The sequence below is a fragment of the Anser anser genome, assembly GCF_964211835.1.
Source record: "Anser anser genome assembly, chromosome: 4".
Lineage (NCBI taxonomy): Eukaryota > Metazoa > Chordata > Aves > Anseriformes > Anatidae > Anser > Anser anser.
In genome coordinates, this window is record NC_139724.1 from 9,504,641 (window position 1) to 9,526,850 (window position 22,210).

At 40.9% G+C, this 22,210-nt stretch overlaps 1 protein-coding gene across 3 annotated transcripts in view; it reads right to left on the reverse strand.

The window, feature by feature from the left end:
• LOC310898642 (uncharacterized protein) overlaps window positions 1-13,916 on the reverse strand; it is an 18,969-nt gene extending 5,053 nt beyond the window's left edge. The window contains exons 1-3 of one of the 3 annotated variants that reach the window (XM_083833976.1): window positions 13,672-13,686; window positions 10,758-10,888; window positions 6,054-6,174 (exon numbers count right to left, since the gene is read on the reverse strand). In XM_083833976.1, coding sequence (XP_083690102.1) covers window positions 6,054-6,174; window positions 10,758-10,888; window positions 13,672-13,681 — 262 coding nt within the window. In that variant the 5' untranslated portion in view covers window positions 13,682-13,686. Of the gene's footprint in view, window positions 1-6,053; window positions 6,175-7,799; window positions 9,094-10,130; window positions 10,889-11,819 lie in introns of those variants that run through there. The other 2 variants (XR_014583507.1, XR_014583508.1) reach the window with 2 other exon arrangements.
• Window positions 13,917-22,210: the final 8,294 nt, after the last annotated feature.

Genomic DNA, 22,210 nt, shown 5'->3' on the forward strand with positions numbered 1-22,210 from the left:
AGGCACGAATGATGGAAAGAAACTGTTTCTAAACTGCACTTCACACATTCCAGTTGCAGAGCTTGGCAGACTGTCAAGAGACTGACTGGAGACTCTGGTCTGGGAAAAAAGAGTAGTACCCTGTCACAGCAAACTCTATAGCATCACAGCTGGTAGCCACTGGCACAGACCCCTAATTGAAATACAGCTTTCAGTCATGCATTAAAAATGACAGTTTCTGAAACAGCTGATTCCAAATCTCAGCAGAAACCTGATGTCTTCTTTTGCTTACCTGGTATCAGACTGGCTCTTCATCAACAACACATGACTTTTGGGTCAGAACTTAAACAATCAGAAAAAGGTGATATTCTGTGATTTATGAGTCATTATATTCTATATTGTAAATCCCAAGCATGCAAGGATAGGCAAGCATCATAGCTGTTCCTGAGGCAGGGAAAACAGTGACAAACAGAAGGACCTCCATGTCTGTGCTCTGTCCCACAGCTTTATGGGGATGCTAATTTTTATGTGGAACAAAGCTCTGCGCCACTCCAGAGAGCATGGGGTTTGACCAAAGATGTGAAGGGTAAATCTGTAGCAGGGAAGAAAGTACTTGGTGATGTACTTACTCATCCTCCATCAGTTTAGGATATCATGTAATATGAGTAACTGACTGTACCCTACTTACTTGTCAGCGGCTTCTCCAAGAACAAATGCACAATGGATGATTCATTGTGCAAACTGGGTAAGATGCACTATATAGTGCCCTCCTACCTATTTTACACTCCTAATAACTTTGATAACTATACATGTACCTATCTATCTATATGTATGTTAATAATTTTTATATATGCTGCATCTACGTTAATGTCATACCATAATGCACTGCCAATTTTGGAATGATTTTTTGTGCCAGCAGAAGGCTTTGAAAACGTAATCTATATACCTTGATCATTTTGTTCCAAAAGTGAGGAACTGTCTTCAGTAAGACCAGAACACTAGTGAATGCATCTTTTATGTTTATCTCTGTCGAAGCACAGTACCTTCTTAATGGGTTATCCTATATGTGGAAATAGTACTGAACTTATTGGTGGGCCTTGTCTGGAGCAGCTGAAAATAAAACTGGCTTTTTACTCTGTCTTGATCCAATGCTCTGCTTTGGACTCTTGGGGACCCTTGGAACATTTGGCTGTCACTACCCAGATACTGGCCATGGTTGTCCGTAATAGTATAGTTGCCATATTTATTTTTTTGGTGAAGCATTGTACTCAGCCACTGATCTTACTAGTGTCTGTTTGAACCTCTGTGTTCTGCATATGGTAAAAGAAGGGGTCAAAGAGTCCAGGATCAAACTGCAGGTCTGCTTGTTTTCTCATTCTGCAGAGCTCTGGCTTCTCAGCACCATTTGGGAGGAGGACGTGCAGACCGCAGGATAACAGTATTGCTGGCCTTTTGCTATGGCTTCTTCGCCAAAAAAAAAAAAAAAAGAGACACACAAGAAAACACAAAAAAAAATCCACTTACAAAATACACATAGTGATGAGAAAGAGATTCCAAATGCTGAGGACTTGTTGCTGTAGCTGCCCCCATGTCTATCGAAAAGTAAAGCTAAGCAGAGTCAGAAACAAAATCTGACTCTGAGTTGTTTTAACCATGAACCGTTTCTTTCTATGGAGCTGTGCAATAGACTGGAACTCTGGCAGTAAAAAAAGTGCCTGCGTTGCCACCCGCCAGATGTCTAGAAGGTGGTCCAACACATTCAAACTCTCTGAATCAATAAAACATCCACGCCTTACAAAACACAGATATTGATGTCTGACTTCAGAGTACAAGCAACCAATGCTTCAGTGCAGCTTGTCCTCATGGATTTTATAACAAAGTCCTAATTACTGACCAATCCTTTTTAAAAATATACATTGAATCAAATACAATTCAGCATATTTAATTGACAGGATACCTACATGTAACAGCAAAATAATCAGTGCTGCAAATAGAAACACAAGTAACACATATCAATTAGTGGCTCAATACATTGCTTTGATTTGAAACAATTCAAAAGACCAAATATGTACTGTTTGTAGTATATGAGAAAATTCAGGTTCTATGCATTTCAATTTTCATCTGTAGCTGTATGAAACAACTATTTCTTTACATTTAGTGTCCAGCCTACCTGCCTTTCTCATATGTTGGTAAAACTCAGGCTAAGTTACTCAGTAACTGAATGTCACTTCTGTAGCCTGAACCTTCAGTCGTGTCTCAAACTAAGTCCAATTACAACCAAGATAGTTAAGTATCTTAGAAAGGATGGATCAGTCCCTCAACTGTTCAAAGAAAAACTGTATTTTTTGCTATTGTTCTTTTTAAAAAATCATCTCAAACCAGATTTTTGTGCTATTTAAAAGTTGCCAAACCAATTTCTTTTAAGCTTAATTAAAGAAAATAATTATTTGCATCTTACTGGGATTTTTGTACTGGGAGGCCCACTGGGAATGAACGTGTCCACAACATAAGCCCCTAAAAGTATGGGTTCATAATGGAAGGATTGATACATCTTTAAAGATGACAGTGCCAAGGTAATAAAACCTAACACTGTAATGTCACTAATTTACACCAAAAATATACAGAAATAAACAAATAGTACATGTTGAGAAATTATAGAGAAATCCTGTTAAACATTTTAAAGAGTAATAAAAATGCTTTTGGCCCATTAAATATACTCTACTGACTATATGAACCGGTGCCAAAAGTATCGAAGTTTTTACAAAGAAAAAGAAATAAAAGAAAAAGGCCCAAGAACTTGGTAGTGTATGTCCTTGCCAAATAATTAAATGAATGTGCTGGGCATAACCCAGGAAAAAGTATACAACTAGTTTCATCTTACAGAAACCCATGCATGCACATACGTCTTATATATTTATACTCTCCAGTACACAGTATGTGGGATGTAATACCCATGTGATAATTTGGCAAATAGGTTACAATCAATTAGCATTCTCTATTCAATAATTCTTTGGAGATTTTCTAAAATTTAAAACTGCAGAGTACATTCCAAAGTTATTTAGGAAACCTGAGTCACACATAGAAACTCTTTAATTTTCTCCCTTATTTTCAGCTCCAGCACTTGAGCAAGCTTTTGTTCACAGGCAGATGCAAAGGAGTGTCTCACAGTCCCAAAAGCAACCATTTCTGAGCACTGAAAAATCTTGGGGCACATGGGATTTTTACTCAGTTCTGCAAACAATGCAGATCAAACTTTTAAATAAGCATTTCTTATCTTATCTCAGAGCTAATTTATATTTAAAAAGAAAAAAAAAAGACATGTATACTTCATCTATATTAGTATGTGTTTCTCCATGTCTTGTACAGTGAGTTCTTATGGTGAAATCTTAAACCAAGAATCAACTGCTAAAATGACACATATTGCAAATTCTTTCCCAAAGGTAACTTTCTACCTAGGCCTATCAGCAAATGCAGGGGCAGTTCTGTACCTAACCCTGTGTCTTTCTCCTTCCAAAAATCATAAAACTTTCCTTTTTAATTTTGTAGACAAGTTTTATTGAAGTAAACACAAATAAAAAACAGTCACAGTCTTTGTTTGGGAGATGGCATTTATCTGCTTCTCATGACCACCAAGAACAGATGTGCTCTTCCATTATCATCATACCACTATCTGATCTCCTCTTACTTTTTACCGTTCTTCTCCCTTGAGCACTATGAACAATTTGAGGCTTAAATGAGACTTTATAACATATCTATATGATACATAGCAAAATGAATCTTTGAGCTGGATGGAGCCTCTGAATGAATACAGTCACGGCAAAAACGTCCTTAAAATGAGACCTTTTTTTCAGTAATCTACATGGCAGGAAAAACAAAACAAAACAAAACAAAACAAAAAAAACCACCTCAAACATTTTGAATGTGTTTGTGCTACCATTTCTTCATTTGGCCAGAAGACATAGGACAGACACTGAGTGTTAAATAATTGTAAGAAAACAAGGTCTAAGTTATTATTTCCTTCAAGCTTCTCTGCTCTACATCTTCCTTGTAAAGATTGTTAATCTTTTAGCCAAATTGCACGTGCCCTAGTGAATGCACACAACCCCACAGTCCCCCAACCCCTCCACCACATGTGAAATGCAAACCATTAGATTTACTTTCTCAGAGAATGACAAGGGGCTCTTCTGCAGTGTTATTCCCAAGTAAGCCAGCTCTTAAGGAGCCAAAAGATGCAAAGCATCTCCTGGAGTCACTCTGACCTTATCTTAGTTGGGGTTCTTTTAGTTTCAGCTTGTGAAATAAAAGGATTTGGGTAGCTCTGTGCAGATTGATGACTTGATAGGAAAATCTAAAGGCAGAAGAAATGAAGATGAAGATTTTCCCATTGCAAATGAAGCAACCACAAAAGGTTGGGAAGTCGATAGGCTGGGATTACTCCAGTGACTGTATACACACCTCTCTTTGTACAGGAATGGTAGTTTAATCTATTTACAGTGACTTCTACCATAACCTCTGGAATGTGTCACAATAAACTCAGAATGGATCTATGAAAAACATGTCTGAAAAATTCATAGCTAACCAGATGACAAAAACTTTGGCTTCCTATTTGGACCAGATGGAAGAGATTTTACATAAAGCTGATGTAGTTTCATTTTCTTGTGTTTAAACCCAAAACAGCTGAGGTATAAGTGACTTTGAATCACTAAATGCTTGGCTGATTTTTTGCCTTTACCTAATTTCATTTTCCCCTTGCTATTGAATATACTTATCTTTCAGCTGCTCAGCAAGTTACCTTTATGGAGTTTTCCAGGAACATTGCTATACAGGGCTGCAGCCAGGTTAAAACAAGATATGTGCACACAGAGAGGAAGGAATAGAGCCTCTTCACTACGCTTATTCTAACAGCTTTGGCCAATCGAAATAATATTTTACTGAAGAGTTTGAAATATTATGAATGGCACAAGCATAAGATTTCACATCCAGTGTCTTATACATCTATTTTCCTTCGGATATATTATCAGAAAATGTATATGTAATAACACAAAGTAATTGACAGAAGAAATTCTATAATGAGGATTAGCAGCACAGATATCATCTTATCAGCCAAACCAAGAATGAAAATAGAGACATCAGTAAGAATTGCATAGAGAATATTTGGCAGCTGGCATAAATCATAGGTGTGATGAATGAGGTGGTCCCAGAATTGTTCTGGATCAGCCTTTCTGCTTTAGCAAGAACTGCAGACCCCATAATGTTTATTCTGCACAGTGTATTATCAGCAATATACATAGCTCAACCTACTAAGCTAATATAGTTCACACTATTCTGTTGCTTCATTTGCCAAGCTAGTCAGTCATTAACTGCTCTTGTGTTTCGTCATTTATTTAACTTCCACATTTTGTAATATTTTCATTCACACCTAAAATCATAGAAAGCTATTAATGAAATAGAAGGTGGTTTGATATAATATTTTCAGCAACATTTCCTGGAAAGTGTATAAAATTACATACGAAACCAGCTAAGCCCTTGCTTTCCATATAGAAAAACATTTCTTGCACACAAACATACAAAGTTTTGACTAGAAGTGTGAAATAAAATTCATCCTTTTTTGTTTGCTTGATAGGATCACAGAATAATTCACCTTGGAAGGAACCTCAGAAGGTCTTTAACCCAAACTCCTCCTCCAAGTCAAGTTACATCAAGTTGCTTTGTCCTTTACTAAGTTGAGTTTCAAAAGCCTCCAAGAATGGAGACTGTATAACCCCTCTGGGCAACCCAATATCCCGATAAAATATAAATTCTTTAAATACAATGCAATAAATCTTGTGGGCAATCTTGTGGGTACTCCTTTTAAGATGTACATCCTCTTACCACATTCCCTCAAAAGACAGAGAATAAACAAACTTGAAAAACAGTCCATTTCAGGTCCTACATGTCCATTTTCCCCTACTTAGTGTTTCATTAGATCTATGCATAAAAAATATCATTGCAAGGCTTTATGATTCAAAATATACATGCTCAAAAATTTTTTTCAGTTCCAAGATTTTTCTCTCATCAGTTGGATTTGAACTTACCTGAAAACCCCGTGATTTCATACACTGGCTCCAGACTTATCTCTGTTTGTCCACAGTATGTGTAATAGCAGTAATGGCCCACCTGGTGTCTGCACGGAGATTGCTGACCTTCCCTGGCCAACTGTAAATGAACACAAATGCTCAACTGAAGTTTTCAGTATTCTCACGAGCAAAACTTAGATAGACCTTTTGGTCAGCCTCGAGTGTTCTAATGTTACCAATGAGATCTTATTTTAATTTCAGCTCTTTCTGCTGTAGCAGACTTAGTCATGTATAGCAGTTTTATGTAGCACTTTCTCTTTCTGTGTGCCTGTGATAGTGTTGTTTTTTTTTCTTTTTTCTCCCCAATGATGGTCAAAAAGGCCCAAAGTAGGGCCGTGAAACTTCTGGGTTGCAGAGGAGTTTGTAGTTAAGGTCCTGCTAGTTGGCTATTTTCATTTTTTGGCATCATCTGATGTCTGGAAAAATGCCCTGAAAAATTCAGTCCAGGCACATTGACCTCAGAAATTGTTATATATTAACCAGAAATTTCCTCTTTCCCCACCTACTTTTAAAATTTTTAACAGTGGAATATATTGAAACATGCAGAGAACTGTAGAACAGCCAAGCGGACTTACATAAAACTCAATGAAATGATCCACTTCTGCAGTGAAATAAATCAGAGGAAATATCAGCTAAGAAAGTGGATATCCAAAGAAAGTGACTGCAGACCACTAGTTAAAACTGAAGTGTGATATCCCTTTCAATTCCAGTTTTTCTACTCTTGAATAGTGAATGGCATATTCTAAATAAAGAACTTTCCTCTATTAACTGGTTTGGTTTCAGGAGGAAAAAAGAAAAAAAAAAGAAAAAAAACCTCCCATTAAATCCATTTTACTTTCCATTCTAAACAGAAAAACAAACAAACAAACAAACAAATAAATAAATTGCCTTCAAAGTCATCGCTTCCCTTGGATCAGCACAGGATGTTTGCAAACCAATCCCTTCATGGGCACATTTGTCTTTGGTATTGCATGCAAGTGCAGGCGCTTCAAGTTGGCTGATGAGCATCTCCAGGGAGATGTGACAAGTGCTGAAATGCGTAGGACAGATCTCATTTTTCCACCCTGCATTTTGTAGCCCAGCATCTTTTGTCTGTGGGGTGGAAGTAAGCAGAGTGCCTTAAAGATGAGTGTAAGGTTGGAAATGGTGATCAGAGCCCAAATGCACTTGCATCTGTTACAGAGAGTTAGAGTGATATTTCTGAGAACTCCCATTACCATTTATAACTATGTTTTCCAAGAAAACTCCCAATATAGTAGCTGTTGTGAACAAAGGCTGCAGGCTATAAGCAACAAATGACCTAACCTTCATGTCTTTTGGGGCATATTTTCTTTGGCCGCATCTGCAGACAGTTGGTGCAATGTGCAGTGGACACTGCCTGGCGCAGGGGGTCGGGCTGGCTCCGACCCTGCCTTGGGAGCCCAGGATATGGCCGAGAGGACAGGACTGAAATGTTGATCAATGGTATGGCCATCACAGCCCTGCTTCTGCCATCCACCTTGCTTTTGCAGTTTGCAACACGCGTTGGCAATACAATGCACAAGATTTTGTCTTCAACCTCCACTACCCAACAGTGGTAAGGAGACCCTATATCAAAACTTGAAGGGGTGGACATGCTCTTTTCTGTCTCCTTTTCTGCCAAGAATGGATAGACAGAGGCAGCCTGGGGAGCTGCCATGTGCATCCTATCCCTGGCTTGCCAATTTTAGCCTTTCACATAAAAACAAAAACAAAAAAAAGAAACAAAACCAAAACCACTGTTCTAGCACACCATCACAGCATGAAGCAAGCAAGCAGTGCAGCAATCATTTTAACTGCTTGCCACCAATTACCTTCAGAGCTTGAGTTTTGGCTTCACTAGCATTTGACTAATCATATCAAAGCCCTTACCTATGCTTTCGTTACTATTTTTAGTTCCCCTGCAATATTAGCTTCAGATTTCACTCTTTTGTTTATTTTTTAATTAAAGACTTTGACGTTTAGAAGCCGTTTTATGTTTCCTACCCTGGCAATATTCAAAGAAGGACTACACAGATGGACAAATAATCATATCAAGATCTGAGGTAACGCTTCCCTTCATCTCAGTCCACTTGGGTAAACTCACACCACATGCCAGCGTGAACTATTCTTGTAACAAGGACTGTAAATCCCTGCTGAAACTTATTTAGGAAGGGTAATTTTGGCTATGCATAAGTGCCATACATTAAATATATTACAGGTGAAATCTGCTGGGAAGTGCTCTGACATTTATGAGTTACACAGACGGTGTATATTACAGAGGGTCCAAATTCTGAGAGAATACAATAGAATATAATTTTAGATAGCAATTTTATCTTCAGTCTCTTCAAACTATAAAAGAATCACCAAACACCTTTCAATTCTCTGGCTCTTTTTTTTTTTTTTTTTTTTGAGCGAAACCAAAAAACAACAAAACAGTCTCCATTCTTTAAAATTAAGTAATTTCACTTCAGTTCTTCCTGGGTAACCCCTGTGCAAATGCTATCTGCCTACTGAAGAGGAGCCTGGAAGACTTGGGCAGCATCTGTAGCACAAGATGTGCACGTTCTGCACTACAGCCACAGCGCATGTTTTCTTCACAAACGTCCATCGTCTCCTTTGCCTTATTATATGTTTTATTTCAAAATTGACAAGTTATTCCAGCAACCTCTGGGATATGCTTTTGTTAGAGTTATTTGCCACTGAATTAAATTCCTCTGTAAACCTTTGTTTCTTATTGTGCCCTGGTGCATTGGGGGCACCTAGGACTCACTTGTAAAACTGCAGGAGACACGTTTCTTGCACATGGTGCAATTCTCACAAGGGGCTTTAAAAGCTGAAGCCAACTCTCCCACATGAAGGTGGTCCATCGGCTGTAATTCCCGACAGGTCAATGGCTGCTTGGCACCACCTGGATACAAGCTGCTTTGACGTTTTGCTGGACTCATTTCCAAGGAACTGCTTTCGGCTCGTCCATGGCAGTGCGGAATGGAAACTGCTTCTGCCGTGGACAAAGAGATAAACAAAGCCGAGGACGTGACACATGGAAACCCTCTCCAATACACGCATGGAAAATTTGACAAAACAGAAGGCACTGGCCTTTTTCTTTGGCTTTAGCAGTACTTTAAAATACCTCCTAGAAAAACAGCAGTCACTTTCTCATAAAAAGATGGGCTATGACAGTCATATCCCAATCCATCAGCTGCATACGTAGAGACAAGTAACAGATGTTCTTGTTTAACTCACCCCCATTTTGTTTCCCGTAGGCAATTTGGGAGTTAACCATGCCATTCATGGGATACTGTCCTGATGTAGTCTCAGAGCACAGCTGAGGCTCATCCGAGGCAATTTTTACCTCGGCAGCCCAAGCAGAGGTACAGCCATGATGCACAGGTTCCCTCTTGGCTGCTGGGTCCAGACTCCAACCTGACCAACTTCACATAGCCACTCTTTTCTTCACAGCATCTATAAGTATCTATTTCCTCCTCTACTTCCAGCATACATCTTCTCCCTTTGTTACACACTGGACACATCTTAAATTTGCCTTCTCATACCTCCTTGGAACAAACAATTAGAGGTTAGTGCTCTGGACCTGAGACACAAGTTACACACAGGACACATCATGTAGATCTGGAGCTGGGAAGCATCAGGATAACACAGTCCTGCTGGCTGTGGCCACTTTTAGCTATGCAAAGATATAAAATGTCAAATACTAGATCTTTCACTGGTCTGGAATTAAATATTGCCTCTCCTGGCTCTTAGGTAGCTGTAACTTCTAGGAAAAGATTCATACAGTGACTAGACTCACATAAGTAATTGCACTGTTTCAGGATCACTTAAACTTGTTAGCTTCCACAAATTTGGCTATGCAGAGTAATAATAATGTTGTGAATCATTTTGACAAAACAAACAAAAAATACCCTCAACATAAGCTGACAAATGTGAGGAGCTCAGAAAGTGTGCATAGTCCAAGTTCAGGCAAGGAAGAGAATTAGCCTACTGAATTTCAAAACAATAAAACAGTAATAATTAAAAAGCTAGGAGTACAGACATTAAAAAACTTGCTTTACAAATATAATTTTAGAGATGCCTGTGACACACCGAAGTCAAAACATAATAAAGCACCTATCTCTACAGGGATTTCTTGTATGTTTAAAAGGAAGCCCATGCTTAAAAGCTTTGATGGATTTCAGGCACCAAAAATTGTGTTTGCAACACGGGGTGTGCTACCTGCAGTCTCTGGCTTAGTCCAATGGATGTTGGACCCAAGTCCAGAGACCATAGTCAAAAGTCAAAGTCAAAAGTCCCAAGTCAAAAGACCGTACAGCTTGCTGTAACGGAGGATCTCAATCTTGAGCCAATAACCAAGAATGAGAAAAGGGCTAAAGGTTGGATTTTATGCTCATCGTCTTCATGATTCAGAGCATAAGGTTTTCTGTTCTTTGCATACATCTGCATGGCATTATCCATATGACAACTGTAATAAAAGAAAGATAATTAAAAACAGAGAGGTTAGAATTTACACAAAATAAACAGTTTGTTTAATATCTCTAGCTAATTTCCCTTATGAGAAAATTTGAACTAATGCTTCCACCTAAGCTATGTGGGGGGGAGGGGAAGGGAAAGGGGAATAGAAGAAAAAGCAAAATATTTAGCTTACCTCACCTGAAAGCAATCTCCTCTTTGATCCTGTTTTGATCGAGCTGCCAACATCACTTCTTCTCCAGGATCATCAATTCCTTCTCCACCTCTATATGCTCTCTTCCCTGCATTGCCTTTCTGCCAACTGTTATGAGCTGAGTAATGTATTAGAATGATTTTTATTAAATTAACCAGAAAGGACTTTTAACTCCTTATTTAGAATTTCCATTTGCAAGAAAGGCTGTATAATTAACTTCTTCTTCAGCTATACAAATTTTGCTCTGGCTTTTTGTGTCCAGGACCAGCGTATCAAGTCTTTAACTTAAATGTGAATATTTGTGTTGAACATGCCCCAGACCTCTGGTAGAATTTAAAGCAACTTCATTTCTGCTTATTAGAGAAGCTTGAAGAACCTATTATTAATCTCTTCCTCCCTAGAGCAAACTCTGATCTATGCCTGAGGAGGAAAAAAATAAGAGGGGTCTCAGTGTATCTTTAACTATGGAGGCCTCAGTTTCTGTAATTGCATGGACACACACACAAGCCATATAGCCATTGCAGTAGTCAGGTCATATCACTGACTGCTGTTCCTGGCCTTTACCTATTAATAACTCTTGGATTTATTTTTATGCTCCAAACCTCTGAACACTTTGAGGTTTGAACCAGACCAGAACATTTATATAAACACCACAGTAGCGTCCACCTTTGCTGTACAGATTGTATTACATTAAAAGAACATCAGTAAGGTTGAAAAGTCAAGGCCTCCAAAGTTAGGAAGCAGACAGTGCCAATTCAGTCATAACCTTTGATTACCTGTGTGCATGCTCTGGTTTCCAGAGGAACCCAGTCTCATTCAGTACAGCTCAATGGGATGAAATGAGAACATCCTGTAAAGGTAGCATCCTCATGGCCCATTGTGGATAAGATGCAGATCCTACTTTTCAATGATACACTGGGGCTCAGATGAACAACCCCCAAGAAAGCTGATGAATCTCAAGCAAAACCTCTTCCTATTAATTTTTTTTGGAAGTTTTTATTTGCTAACACCAACCTATACATAATAACGTCATGAAAATAGCAGCTTACCTTGGGGAGTGTTGGGCTCATCTAACACAATCACATCGCCAAGTTCATCTACGAATAGTCATTGTCTCGTCATAAGCAGTCATCATCCTGGGACCTTTTCTCATAGGCAAATCATCCAAATAGGAGGGATTGGCTTTACATTAATTGAAACGTGCTGCTGAGATCCAAGTCAAAATGCAGCAGAGGATGCGGCAGCCAAAAACCAATTGCTAAGGGAGCACCCGAGACAACTTATAGCCCCTGTGCTGACAGAGGATGTGGTTTTTAGAAACTCTGCTTCCTAAACAAATGAGGTGAGGTAGAGGAGAAACATTTTGTTGTACCACTAAAATATATATTCTCCACTGAACCATCATGTCAGTGGAGATAAAAGGAAACTGTCCCAGGAAGAAGTGCCACTTTCTAGTCCAAGGACAGTTTTGTTACCACATGACACATCGAGGAGGAGATCTATTAGCAGCAAGCACTCTGGATCACAAAAAGTGATATCAAAAACACAGTTTGGAGAAGAGTACACTCAGGTGGTGTTATCATGCCTCTGAAACAGAGAACTACACCCTGTTTGCCAAGTCCTTCTATTTCCTCTTCTGTCTATAAGCAAATACACTCCTCTGGGTCAAACCATTTCTTTCACCCCCAGACACTGAAAATGCTTTACACGTTAAAGCATGCTGCACATTCCTCCCATGCTCTCTTCAGCGGCACCATCCTTACCTGCCTCATGATCCAGCTGGGGGCTGAACAGGCCTGAGCAGGGGGTTGGACCAGGTGACTTCCAAAGGTCCCTTCCCACCTCAACCATTTTGTGATTCCTCCCACCAGCCCAAAAAATGGTTTTAGGAGAATGAGAACAAATGGTTAGAAAGTGGTAACTGAGGTGGTTACTCCCACCATTGCTGGCAGCATCTGGGAGAGGAAGGACCAGGATCTCTTCCAGATGGACAGGACCTCCAAATGCAGCTGTGTTGACAAAGTGACAAAGCAAGTTATCAACTGGTGGAGTAGTTCTGTGGTTCCTCATGCCATTATTCATCTTCAGCTGACATGGAGGAAGATACGAAATCTGTGGACTGGGCTAGTACTTGATGAGGTACCTAATCTACATATCATAAAGAGCAATGGGTTTGTTTAACTGTGAGCTGTGGCAACCAGCTTCCAAAAATTCATCACCTCCCTGAGCAGCTGGTTGCCACTCGCACTGGTCAGCTGGGCTGCAAAGTGCTCCCTCATGCTGCATTTTAAACAGCATGTGGAGAACAGCAGCTCCAACTTTGCATATAGCAATAGATAAAAAGCTTAATTTTAAACCTCATGAGATTTTCCAACCCATTTTCTCCTCTGTGTGTTATGGTACAGCACAAGGGCTGCAGCAGCTCAGGGTGCATTTCCCACTTTCAGACCCATGGAGCTGCTCTGCAAAATCTCCACTTGGACTTTAGCAGAGGTGGCCATGCCATGAGCTGGAAGCAATTTGCAAAAGCAAAGCCTTGAGGGAGCTGGAGGTCATTCTACTACCTACAGACAGCACAGGATGGGATGCTGTAATGTGAAAAAGCAGCTGGCACTGGTAATGTTAAACATAACTTGCTTCAGCCCCTGGGTAGCCCAGGATCAGCTGATGACAAAAAGGATTTGTTTGTACTCAAAAGTACATTGTGAAGACAAAAGAGCTATTTGACCTCAAAGAAAAAAAGCTGGCAGAAGGAAAATGTGCACAATTTGGTGATGAATAAAAATGTAGGATAGAGAGCCGCGAAAACTCCTCTCCCACCAGGCTGCAATGTCTGTGTCCCAGGTAGCAACATCCCTCTCTGCTCCCTGCTAAGAACAGGTGAATCTGCTCCCTCTGTACCTGTATGCATCACCAGACTTTGTGTCCCCTTGCAATGTTCTCCTTCCCTCCTTGAATGTTGTTTTCTCACATGGGTGGCTTTGTTTGCCTCCCCTCTCTTCCCTCAGACCATATCATCCAGCACATGATGCAGCCAATGCCCAGCCAGGCTGGCAAAAAAAGTCCTATGCTGAAATCAGTTTGACCATGTGCATTCCCTCATGTAGTAATCTGGGCATGCATTGAATAAATAAACCAATTCCTTTGCTTCCCTGGTTGCTTTTTTCTGCTCTGAATTTCTGATGCAACCTCGATCCCAGGAACAGTGTGTGCAACCCTGACTTATAGCACTTCTGACGCTACAAGGGGCACTGAGACTCACGGTGGTAAAAGAGAGGCAGTGCTGCACTGTTGCACTGGGAGAGGAAGGACCAGGGTTGTCTGCACTGTTCTCCTCCTGTTGGCCACACCAAAGGCTGGTCTACAGCCATTTGACGCCTTTCCAAAATGTTCACCTGGACTTAGAAAAAGAAGGTCTGCCACCTGTCAGTGTGGAGCCTAAGAGATATCTGTGTGCAACACGTCACATCTAGTTGGGAGATAATCATATACCATGGGAAGATGCCAAGGTCAGAACAGAAAATGCTGTTACCAGCATATCCAAGGCCTGTTTGAAGAAACTAAAGAGTACCATTTGCCTTTCTGATTGATTTTGCAAACCCCTGTCAGGAAGAAGTGAGAGTCTTCCTGGAAAACAACTCATGTATTACGTTGACTCATGCACATATTGGTAGACTAAGCCCACACTGGCACTCAGCAGCAATTAGTCTTGAACTTCAATTAATTCAAAATTGAACCAATACATAAGTGTCTAAAGATGCATTTTTGGTTCTGGCTGTCTCCTTTTGCCAAGACCTCAGCAGTGGCAGGATGGCAGGATTCAGCCACAGAAACAAGAACAGAGGAGACACAAGAGCTTAGACAGACATCCCACCAGGTAAGGACTGTCTGTTTTGCAAGGTTGGTTTGGGTGACGAACAACTTGTTCTGGATGTCATCTCCAAGCAATTGGAAGAGAAGAAGATTATCAGGAGTAGTCAACATGGATTCACCAAGCGGAAATGATACTCAACCAACCTGGTAGCCTTCTATGATGTCATACGGGCAAATGAGGAGAGAGCAGTAGAGGTTGTATACCTTGACTCAAGCAAGGCTTTTGACACTGTCTCCCACAAAATCCTTGTAATGAAGCTTAGAAAGTGTGGGGTAGATGAGCGGACAGTGAGGTGGGTTGAGAACTGGCTGGCTGGCTGGCAGAGCTCAGAGGGTTGTGCTCAGTGGTGCAGAGTCTAGTATCTAGACCTGTAGCTAGCGGAGTCCCACAGGGGTTAGTACTGGGTCCAGTCTTGTTCACCATCTTCATCAGTGACCTGGACAAAGGGATAGAGTCCACCCTCTTCAAGTTTGCTGATGATACAAAGCTGGGAGGAGCGGCTGACACACCAGAAGGCTGTGCTGCCATTCAGTGAGACCTGGACAGGCTGGGGAGCTGGGCAGACAGGAATCTGATGAACAAGAGCAAGTGTAGAGTCCTGCACCTGGGGAGGAATAACTGCATGCATCAGTACAGGTTAGGACCTGATCTACTGGAGAGCAGCTCTGCAGAGAAAGACCTAGGGGTCCTGACAGACAACAGGCTGGCTATGAGGCAGTAATGAGGCCTTGTGGCAGAGAAGGCCAGTGGTTGAGAGAGGTTATCCACGCCCTCTACTCAGCACCGGTGAGGCCACACCTAGAATACTGTGTCCAGTTCTGGGCTCCCAGTTCAAAAAGGTTAGGGACCTTTTAGAGAGAGTCCAGAGGAGGGCCTCAAAGATGATTAAGGGCCTGGACTGTCTCATGTACACGGAAAGGCTGAGAGACCTGGGCCTGTTCAGCCTGGAGAAGAGATGACTAAGAAGTGATCTGATCAATATTTATAAACATCTAAAGTGTGGGAGGCAAAAGGACAGGGCTGGGCTCTTTTCAGTGGTGGACGGCAATAGGACAAGGGGCAGTGGTCACAAAGGTGAACAGAGGAAGTTCCACGCAAGCATGAGGAACAACTTTACAGTTCTGTGATCTCTCCAACGGAAGGCACTGGGGCCTGAGTGCAGGCAGTAATCCATAGCCTCCACATACTGATTTTCATCTAACTGCATTCTTTGTGTGCACAGAGCTGTAGCCTGTGAGAAGCCAACAGTGAGCTCCCACCCATGCTGAAAGACACTGAAGCTCTCTCTAGAGGAATTTTGCCTTTTCTGAAGAAGACCTCATTTGTGGCCAGTGCAAGGCAAACAGTGCTGAGTCAGCACTGGCCCACCGTCACTAATTGCTCTTCTGAAGAAAAGGAGGAAAAATCCCCTTCTGGACATTTTAGAAACATCTCTCTCCAGGACTGTAAGAAATTTCAACTGGCTAAGACCTGAGTCAGCTCAAAAACTTCTTTGTTCTTGTTGTTAAATAAAATAATAATAATAAAAAAAAGAATACTGTCTACAGGTTTTTAAGCAATGCATCCTTTCCCAGCATATCAGACAATTCACAACACTATAAAAATATAAAAGCTACCTCTTTATCAGGTGTATGTCAATATATATATTTTACAAAATAGATCCTTTTCTGAAAAACAAACAAACAAACAAACAAAACATTCATAGCTTGAGTAGTGGAACTAGATGTAATTACAACCTGTGGCTGTGGGCTTTTAGCACAAGCTAGCACCACTTTTAATTTCTGAGTACAAGAAACTGCACATAACTTAATCTTTTATATGAAACAATATTTGAATATTCTATTCACAAAAAGGAGGACTAAGGAGAATCTCCATCCTTTGCTGGATGCGGGGGGAAACTTAGTTACAAGGGATGAGGAAAAGGCTGAGGTGCTTAATGCCTTCTTTGCCTCAGTCTTTAGCGGCAAAACCAGTTGTTCTCTGGGTACCCAGTACCCTGAACTGGTGGAAGGGGATGTGGCCCTCACTATCCACGAGGAAATGGTTGGCAACCTGCTACAGCACTTGGATGTACGCAAGTTGATGGGGCTGGATGGGATCCACCCGAGGGTGCTGAGAGAACTGGCAGAAGAGCTGGCCAAGCCACTTTCCATCATTTATCGGCAGTCCTGGCTATCAGGGGAGGTCCCAGTCGACTGGCGGCTAGCAAACGTGACACCCATCTACAAGAAGGGCCAGAGGGTAGACCCAGGGAACTATAGGCCTGTTAGTTTGACCTCAGTGCCAGGGAAGCTCATGGAGCAGATTATCTTGAGTGTCATCATGTGGCACTTGCAGGGTAACCAGGCGATCAGGCCCAGTCAGCATGGGTTTATGAAAGGCAGGTCCTGCTTGATGAACCTGATCTCCTTCTATGACAAAGTGACACGCTTGGTGGATGAGGGAAAGGCTGTGGATGTGGTCTACCTTGACTTCAGTAAGGCTTTTGATACTGTTTCCCACAACATTCTCCTCAAGAAACTGGCTGCTCGTGGCTTGTGAGCCACTCTCTATAGGTACCTTAAAGGAGGCTGTAGCGAGGTGGGGATTGGTCTATTCTCCCACGTGCCTGGTGACAGGACGAGGGGGAATGGGCTAAAGTTGTGCCAGGGGAGGTTTAGGTTGGACATTAGGAAGACCTTCTTTACTGAAAGGGTTATTTAGGCATTGGAATGGGCTGCCCAGGGAAGTGGTTGAGTCACCATCCCTGGAGGTCTTTAAGAGACGTTTAGATGTTGAACTTAGTGATATGGTTTAGTGGAGGACTTGTTAGTGTAGGTCAGAGGTTGGACTGGGTGATCTTGGAGGTCTCTTCCAATGTAGACGATTCTGTGATTCTGTGATACATGGCTGCATGGATTAGACTCTAACTAATACATAAAATGTTTTACCAATGTATCAATAAACTATATAGGTAATGTAACATCATGTACCGGATACCTTAAGTAAATAGCAGCATTACCTGCTTGTCTCTTTTTGAAAAGCAGTGCTACGATTAGCACATCTATCCCATCATGTTCCAAATTATTGCTCTCAGTTTCACAGTGGTACCATAACGCTTTCTAACTAGCTATCTAATGCTCCCACAAGATACCTCAATCCTCAAATGCTAACTGTCATTGAACAGTAAAATACATGGTATCTCATTCTTTTTCTCTGATCAGATAACTGTCTAGAAGATTAATAAGGTATTAGGAAACCTATGCCAAAGCTTTGGAGACCTTGTAATGGGCAAGCTTTGAGAAAGAAAATGTCAAGTTTGTGGGGTGTATCATAGACTTCATCAGAGCATACTCAGAAACTGATCTCTACCAAGACACCACACAGATCTGTTTGGAACAAATGAAAAAGGAGAGTATCAAAAAACAATCTTTCTCCAAATTTTGTAGAGGAAGCCTATAGCAAGCTATAAGATATGTTGTAGTAAAAGCAGGAAAAAACAGTTAATTAGCTGTAGATTTGGGATATATATATATATAAGAAGACTACGTAAGATTTAAAGATAGATTACAGTCTTATTGTAGTATCATTTTACTTAGGTTGATATATACCGAATTATTTCAGAGAACGCCCAACCTATTTGCTTCTCCATTTATCAATAGTCAGAATTTTCCAGTAATTCTCTACTGATTGTCAGCAGGTACCACATGGGAAAAAGTCACACAGCAGATTAATTGCACTTGGACTGCTTAGAGCAAATTATGGTAAATCCAAGATTGGGCCCTAGGTGCTGTGAATATTAACTTGCTCTATTTTATAGCCTACCTTGTCTCCAACAGGCACAGGCTGAGAACTTACAAAGACAAGTTGGACCGTGACCTGAAAAATAAAAATCTTGCCTTTCCAGGGATAGAGGTGAGGCTGACTGGCCTGTAGTTGCCTGGGTCCTCCTTCTTGACCTTTTAGATGACTGGCACGTCTTCTTTGTTCTTCCAGTCCTCAGGCACCTCTCCTGTTCTCTTTCAGGGGTGATGGAGAATGGCAATAACATCGACCAGCTCCTTCAGCACCTGTGGGTGCATTCCATCAGGGCCCATGGATTTGTGGATGTCAGGTTTGCTTAAACTATCTCTGACCCAGTCCTCTTCAACCAAGGGAAAATCCTCCTTTCTCCGGACATCCTCTCTTGTCTCCAGGGTCTGAGATTCCTGAGGGCTGGTCTTAGCAGTAAAGACAGAAGCAAAAAAGGCATTCAGCAACTATGCCTTCTTGGTATCCTTTGTCACCAGGGCACCTGCCCCATTCAGCAACGGCCTGACATTTTTCCCCAGTCTTTCTTTTTCTACTGATGCATTTGAAGAAGCCCTTCTTGTTATCCTTGACATTCCTTGCCAGATATAATTCCAAATGGGCCTAGGCCTTCCTTGTCACATACTCTGCATACTCTGACAGTGTCCCTATATTTCTCTCAAGTGGCCTGTCCCTTTTTCCAGTGCTGTAACTTCTTTCTTCTGTCTGAGCTTTACCAGGAGCTCCCTGCTCATTCATGCACATCTCCTGCACCCTTTGCTTGCCTTCTTACTCATAGGGATGCACCAATCTTGAGCTCGAATATTGACCACCTGTTTTGGAGCCCCCTTCCTTCCAGGGCCCTAATCCATGGGATTCCAAGTAGATCCCTAAAGAGGCCAAAGTTTGCTCTCCTGAAGTCCATGGTCACAATCCTACTTTTTGCCCTGCTTCCTCCTCGCAAGATCAATATCGTGTTAAAAGGAACTGCCTCTGGGTAGTGCGGTACTGAACTGCTCTGTCACCTACCAAACTACAGCATTCCTTCAAGTAGATTTGTAATGCCAATGGAAACCCTGTTAAAACCAAGGGCCCAGGTCCTCAGTTTAATTCTGATCTCACTGACTGGGCAAGCACAAGCATAAAATTAATGCAGCTTTGATACCAATTACATTTTATTTGGAGGGGGGGTTAAGTTGAAATAAGTGAGGCTGTATCTGCTTAGGTTATCAATGAATTTAGCGCTACGCTTGTTTTTATGAGCTTTCCTTTCACCTGATGGTTTTCAAGGGAAAGGAAGAGTTTATGTGGGATATAATTGCCACTTTGGTCTAGTATCTTAAGTTACTTTTCCAGCGGAAACTTCTGGGTGGGAAAACTTGACACTTGGAAAGTGTGCCAAAATGTAGTGCAAGTTTATATTTTCCAAAGGAATATTTGACATTTCATTGAGGCATCACAAAGAGAAACAAAGGACACACCTTGACAGTATTATCTTGTACTGAAATATTTTAAAACAAACAATGGCACTGTCCAGTAGTAAGAAAAAGTGAAGCGAAGGCATGAGTACTGGAAAGGAAATAACTGTGATCCTATGGAAAATGTGAGCCTTACTCAGAATACAATGACACAATCCTTAGTTTCATAGTATAGTAGAAACCTTTGAAAACATACCAAAAAAGCTGGGTATTTTTAAAAGAGTTTAAGGTATTTCCAGTGCAAATACAAAAGTGCTTTATGACAACTTGCACACCTTACCATTTTAAATATTTTGAAAGAAATCTTATGGAAAATATTTTTCCAAACCAACCATGCATAAATTTTAGTATGGTGATTTTAAATTTCTTCAGAGGCGTTTTTGCTTGCACTCCATGTTATTATAACATGCCACTCTGACACAAATAAAACTTTCCCGTGACCATTAACAACAGACAGTGATTTTCTATCCTCAAACTGCCATGCTAGATTTGGGCTTATCACAGATGTATTTTGCCCTATTTTTCAGTCATAAACACAAGTTTCCTGGCTATGCCAACTTTCATGGCAAAGGATGAAGAAAGAGACCTTTAGGAATAGTAATAAAGAGCAATACAAAAGCTCATTATGAGCCCAGATCATGAAATCACAAGCTACAGTGTGCAATATGCACAAGTAAAACTGCAAACCAAGTTCAGGAATACCAAATGAGATTATAAACTTGCTGTTGTTTTTCTGTCTGGGAAAAGCAATTCTTTAATGAGCTTAGAAACACAGCTAAATATTTTCTTTCATAAATTCAAGAAAAAGCAATACCACTTTTGAGACTTCTGCTGGGCAGCTCTTTCTCCTCTCTCTTTTCCTCTTTTAAATTTTAAATACTGCCTAGGAACCATTTGCTCTGTGAGGTTCCCATAGTTAGGACCAAACCCTTCTCAGAGGAATTTTGGCACCTTATTAATTAGTTGGTTATGAGAAGGAGCTGTACTCTTTCAGTGACTCCTATTTTGCCATCAGTAAAGTGTGATCCCGTAATAAATTTCCATCAAGCAAACTATTTCTGGTAATTCCCCCTAATTAACACCAGACTGCTAATAATAAATTAGGCCCTATGTGTTTCTGATATAACCAAGATCTTGTCTGAGCACAAGATATTAGCCAATGTCCCGAGAAAGTAAAACTCGAACCTAAATTAAGCCTTTGCTGGTAAAAGGATTTATATGCAATTTTGTGAAAAACCCTTTGAAGATCTCATACAGGGCATTTTGACCAGCAAACATTTTGACTGACAGAGAGACTTGTTCTGTGCTGAGCAGTGAAAGTGGATTTATTGTGAAAACACACTGTTGAGTTTTAAGCCTATAAATCTTACACTGGATTACAGTGTCTTAATGAATGAATGACAGATTTCTTATTTTTGTCGGTGCATTTTAATGTTACATGACGTTGTGATTGATAGAAACCAAACCTTTGCCATTAAAACGTCAAACGCAGACCTGATGCCTTTAAAAGTTTGGCTTCTGGAGTTTAATATACTGTTTGCAAATAGACTTGCATTGGTCTCATTCATAGCCTAAATGCTGAAGGGAACGCAGGCTTTCTGTAAAGTTGCCTCTAAATTTTATAGAGCTATGTGCAGTGTTTTCCTTTGCTTGTGTAAATAAAGGTAGAAAACAACAGTACATTTGCTTAGTTAAGGGAGATTCAGCTAAGGAGTCTTACGAGGCTGGTATTATCATGAAGTAATTGGCCATGTTATAGTAGATGGTTAAGTATCCCACGGTGAAAGCAGAGAATGCTTTGTGCCAAGTACAGTATCAGATAATGCTTGCCAGAGCAGGCACTATTTCACTGAACAATCTCAACACAGGAAAAACACTAAACACTTCTAAACAAATATTGCAAAGTATTCTAGCTGGGCGGTAGAGTGAAGTAAAGATAGCAAATAAATAGTAATTGGCCAAATCTGAGTTCTACATTGTTATATATTCTACAGTGTTCGATACTTCCATCTTCAGGAAAGATGGAGATCAGACTCACCGAAGTTGGAAGGGACGTTTGGAGATGAACAGACCTTGTCGAGTCCAACTCCCCTTCTCAGAGCAGTGTCAGCCAGAGCAGGTTTCCCAGGGATACATCCAGTGAGGTTTTGCAAATCTCCAAGGACAGAGAACTCCACAATCTCTCTGGGCAGCCTGTGCCACTCCCACAGTTGCCCTGTCACTAGATAGCACTGGACGGAGCCTGGTTCCATCTTCTTTACTCTCCCCATCAGGTATTTCTACACATTGGTAAGATCCCCCCTGAACCTCCTCCTCTCCA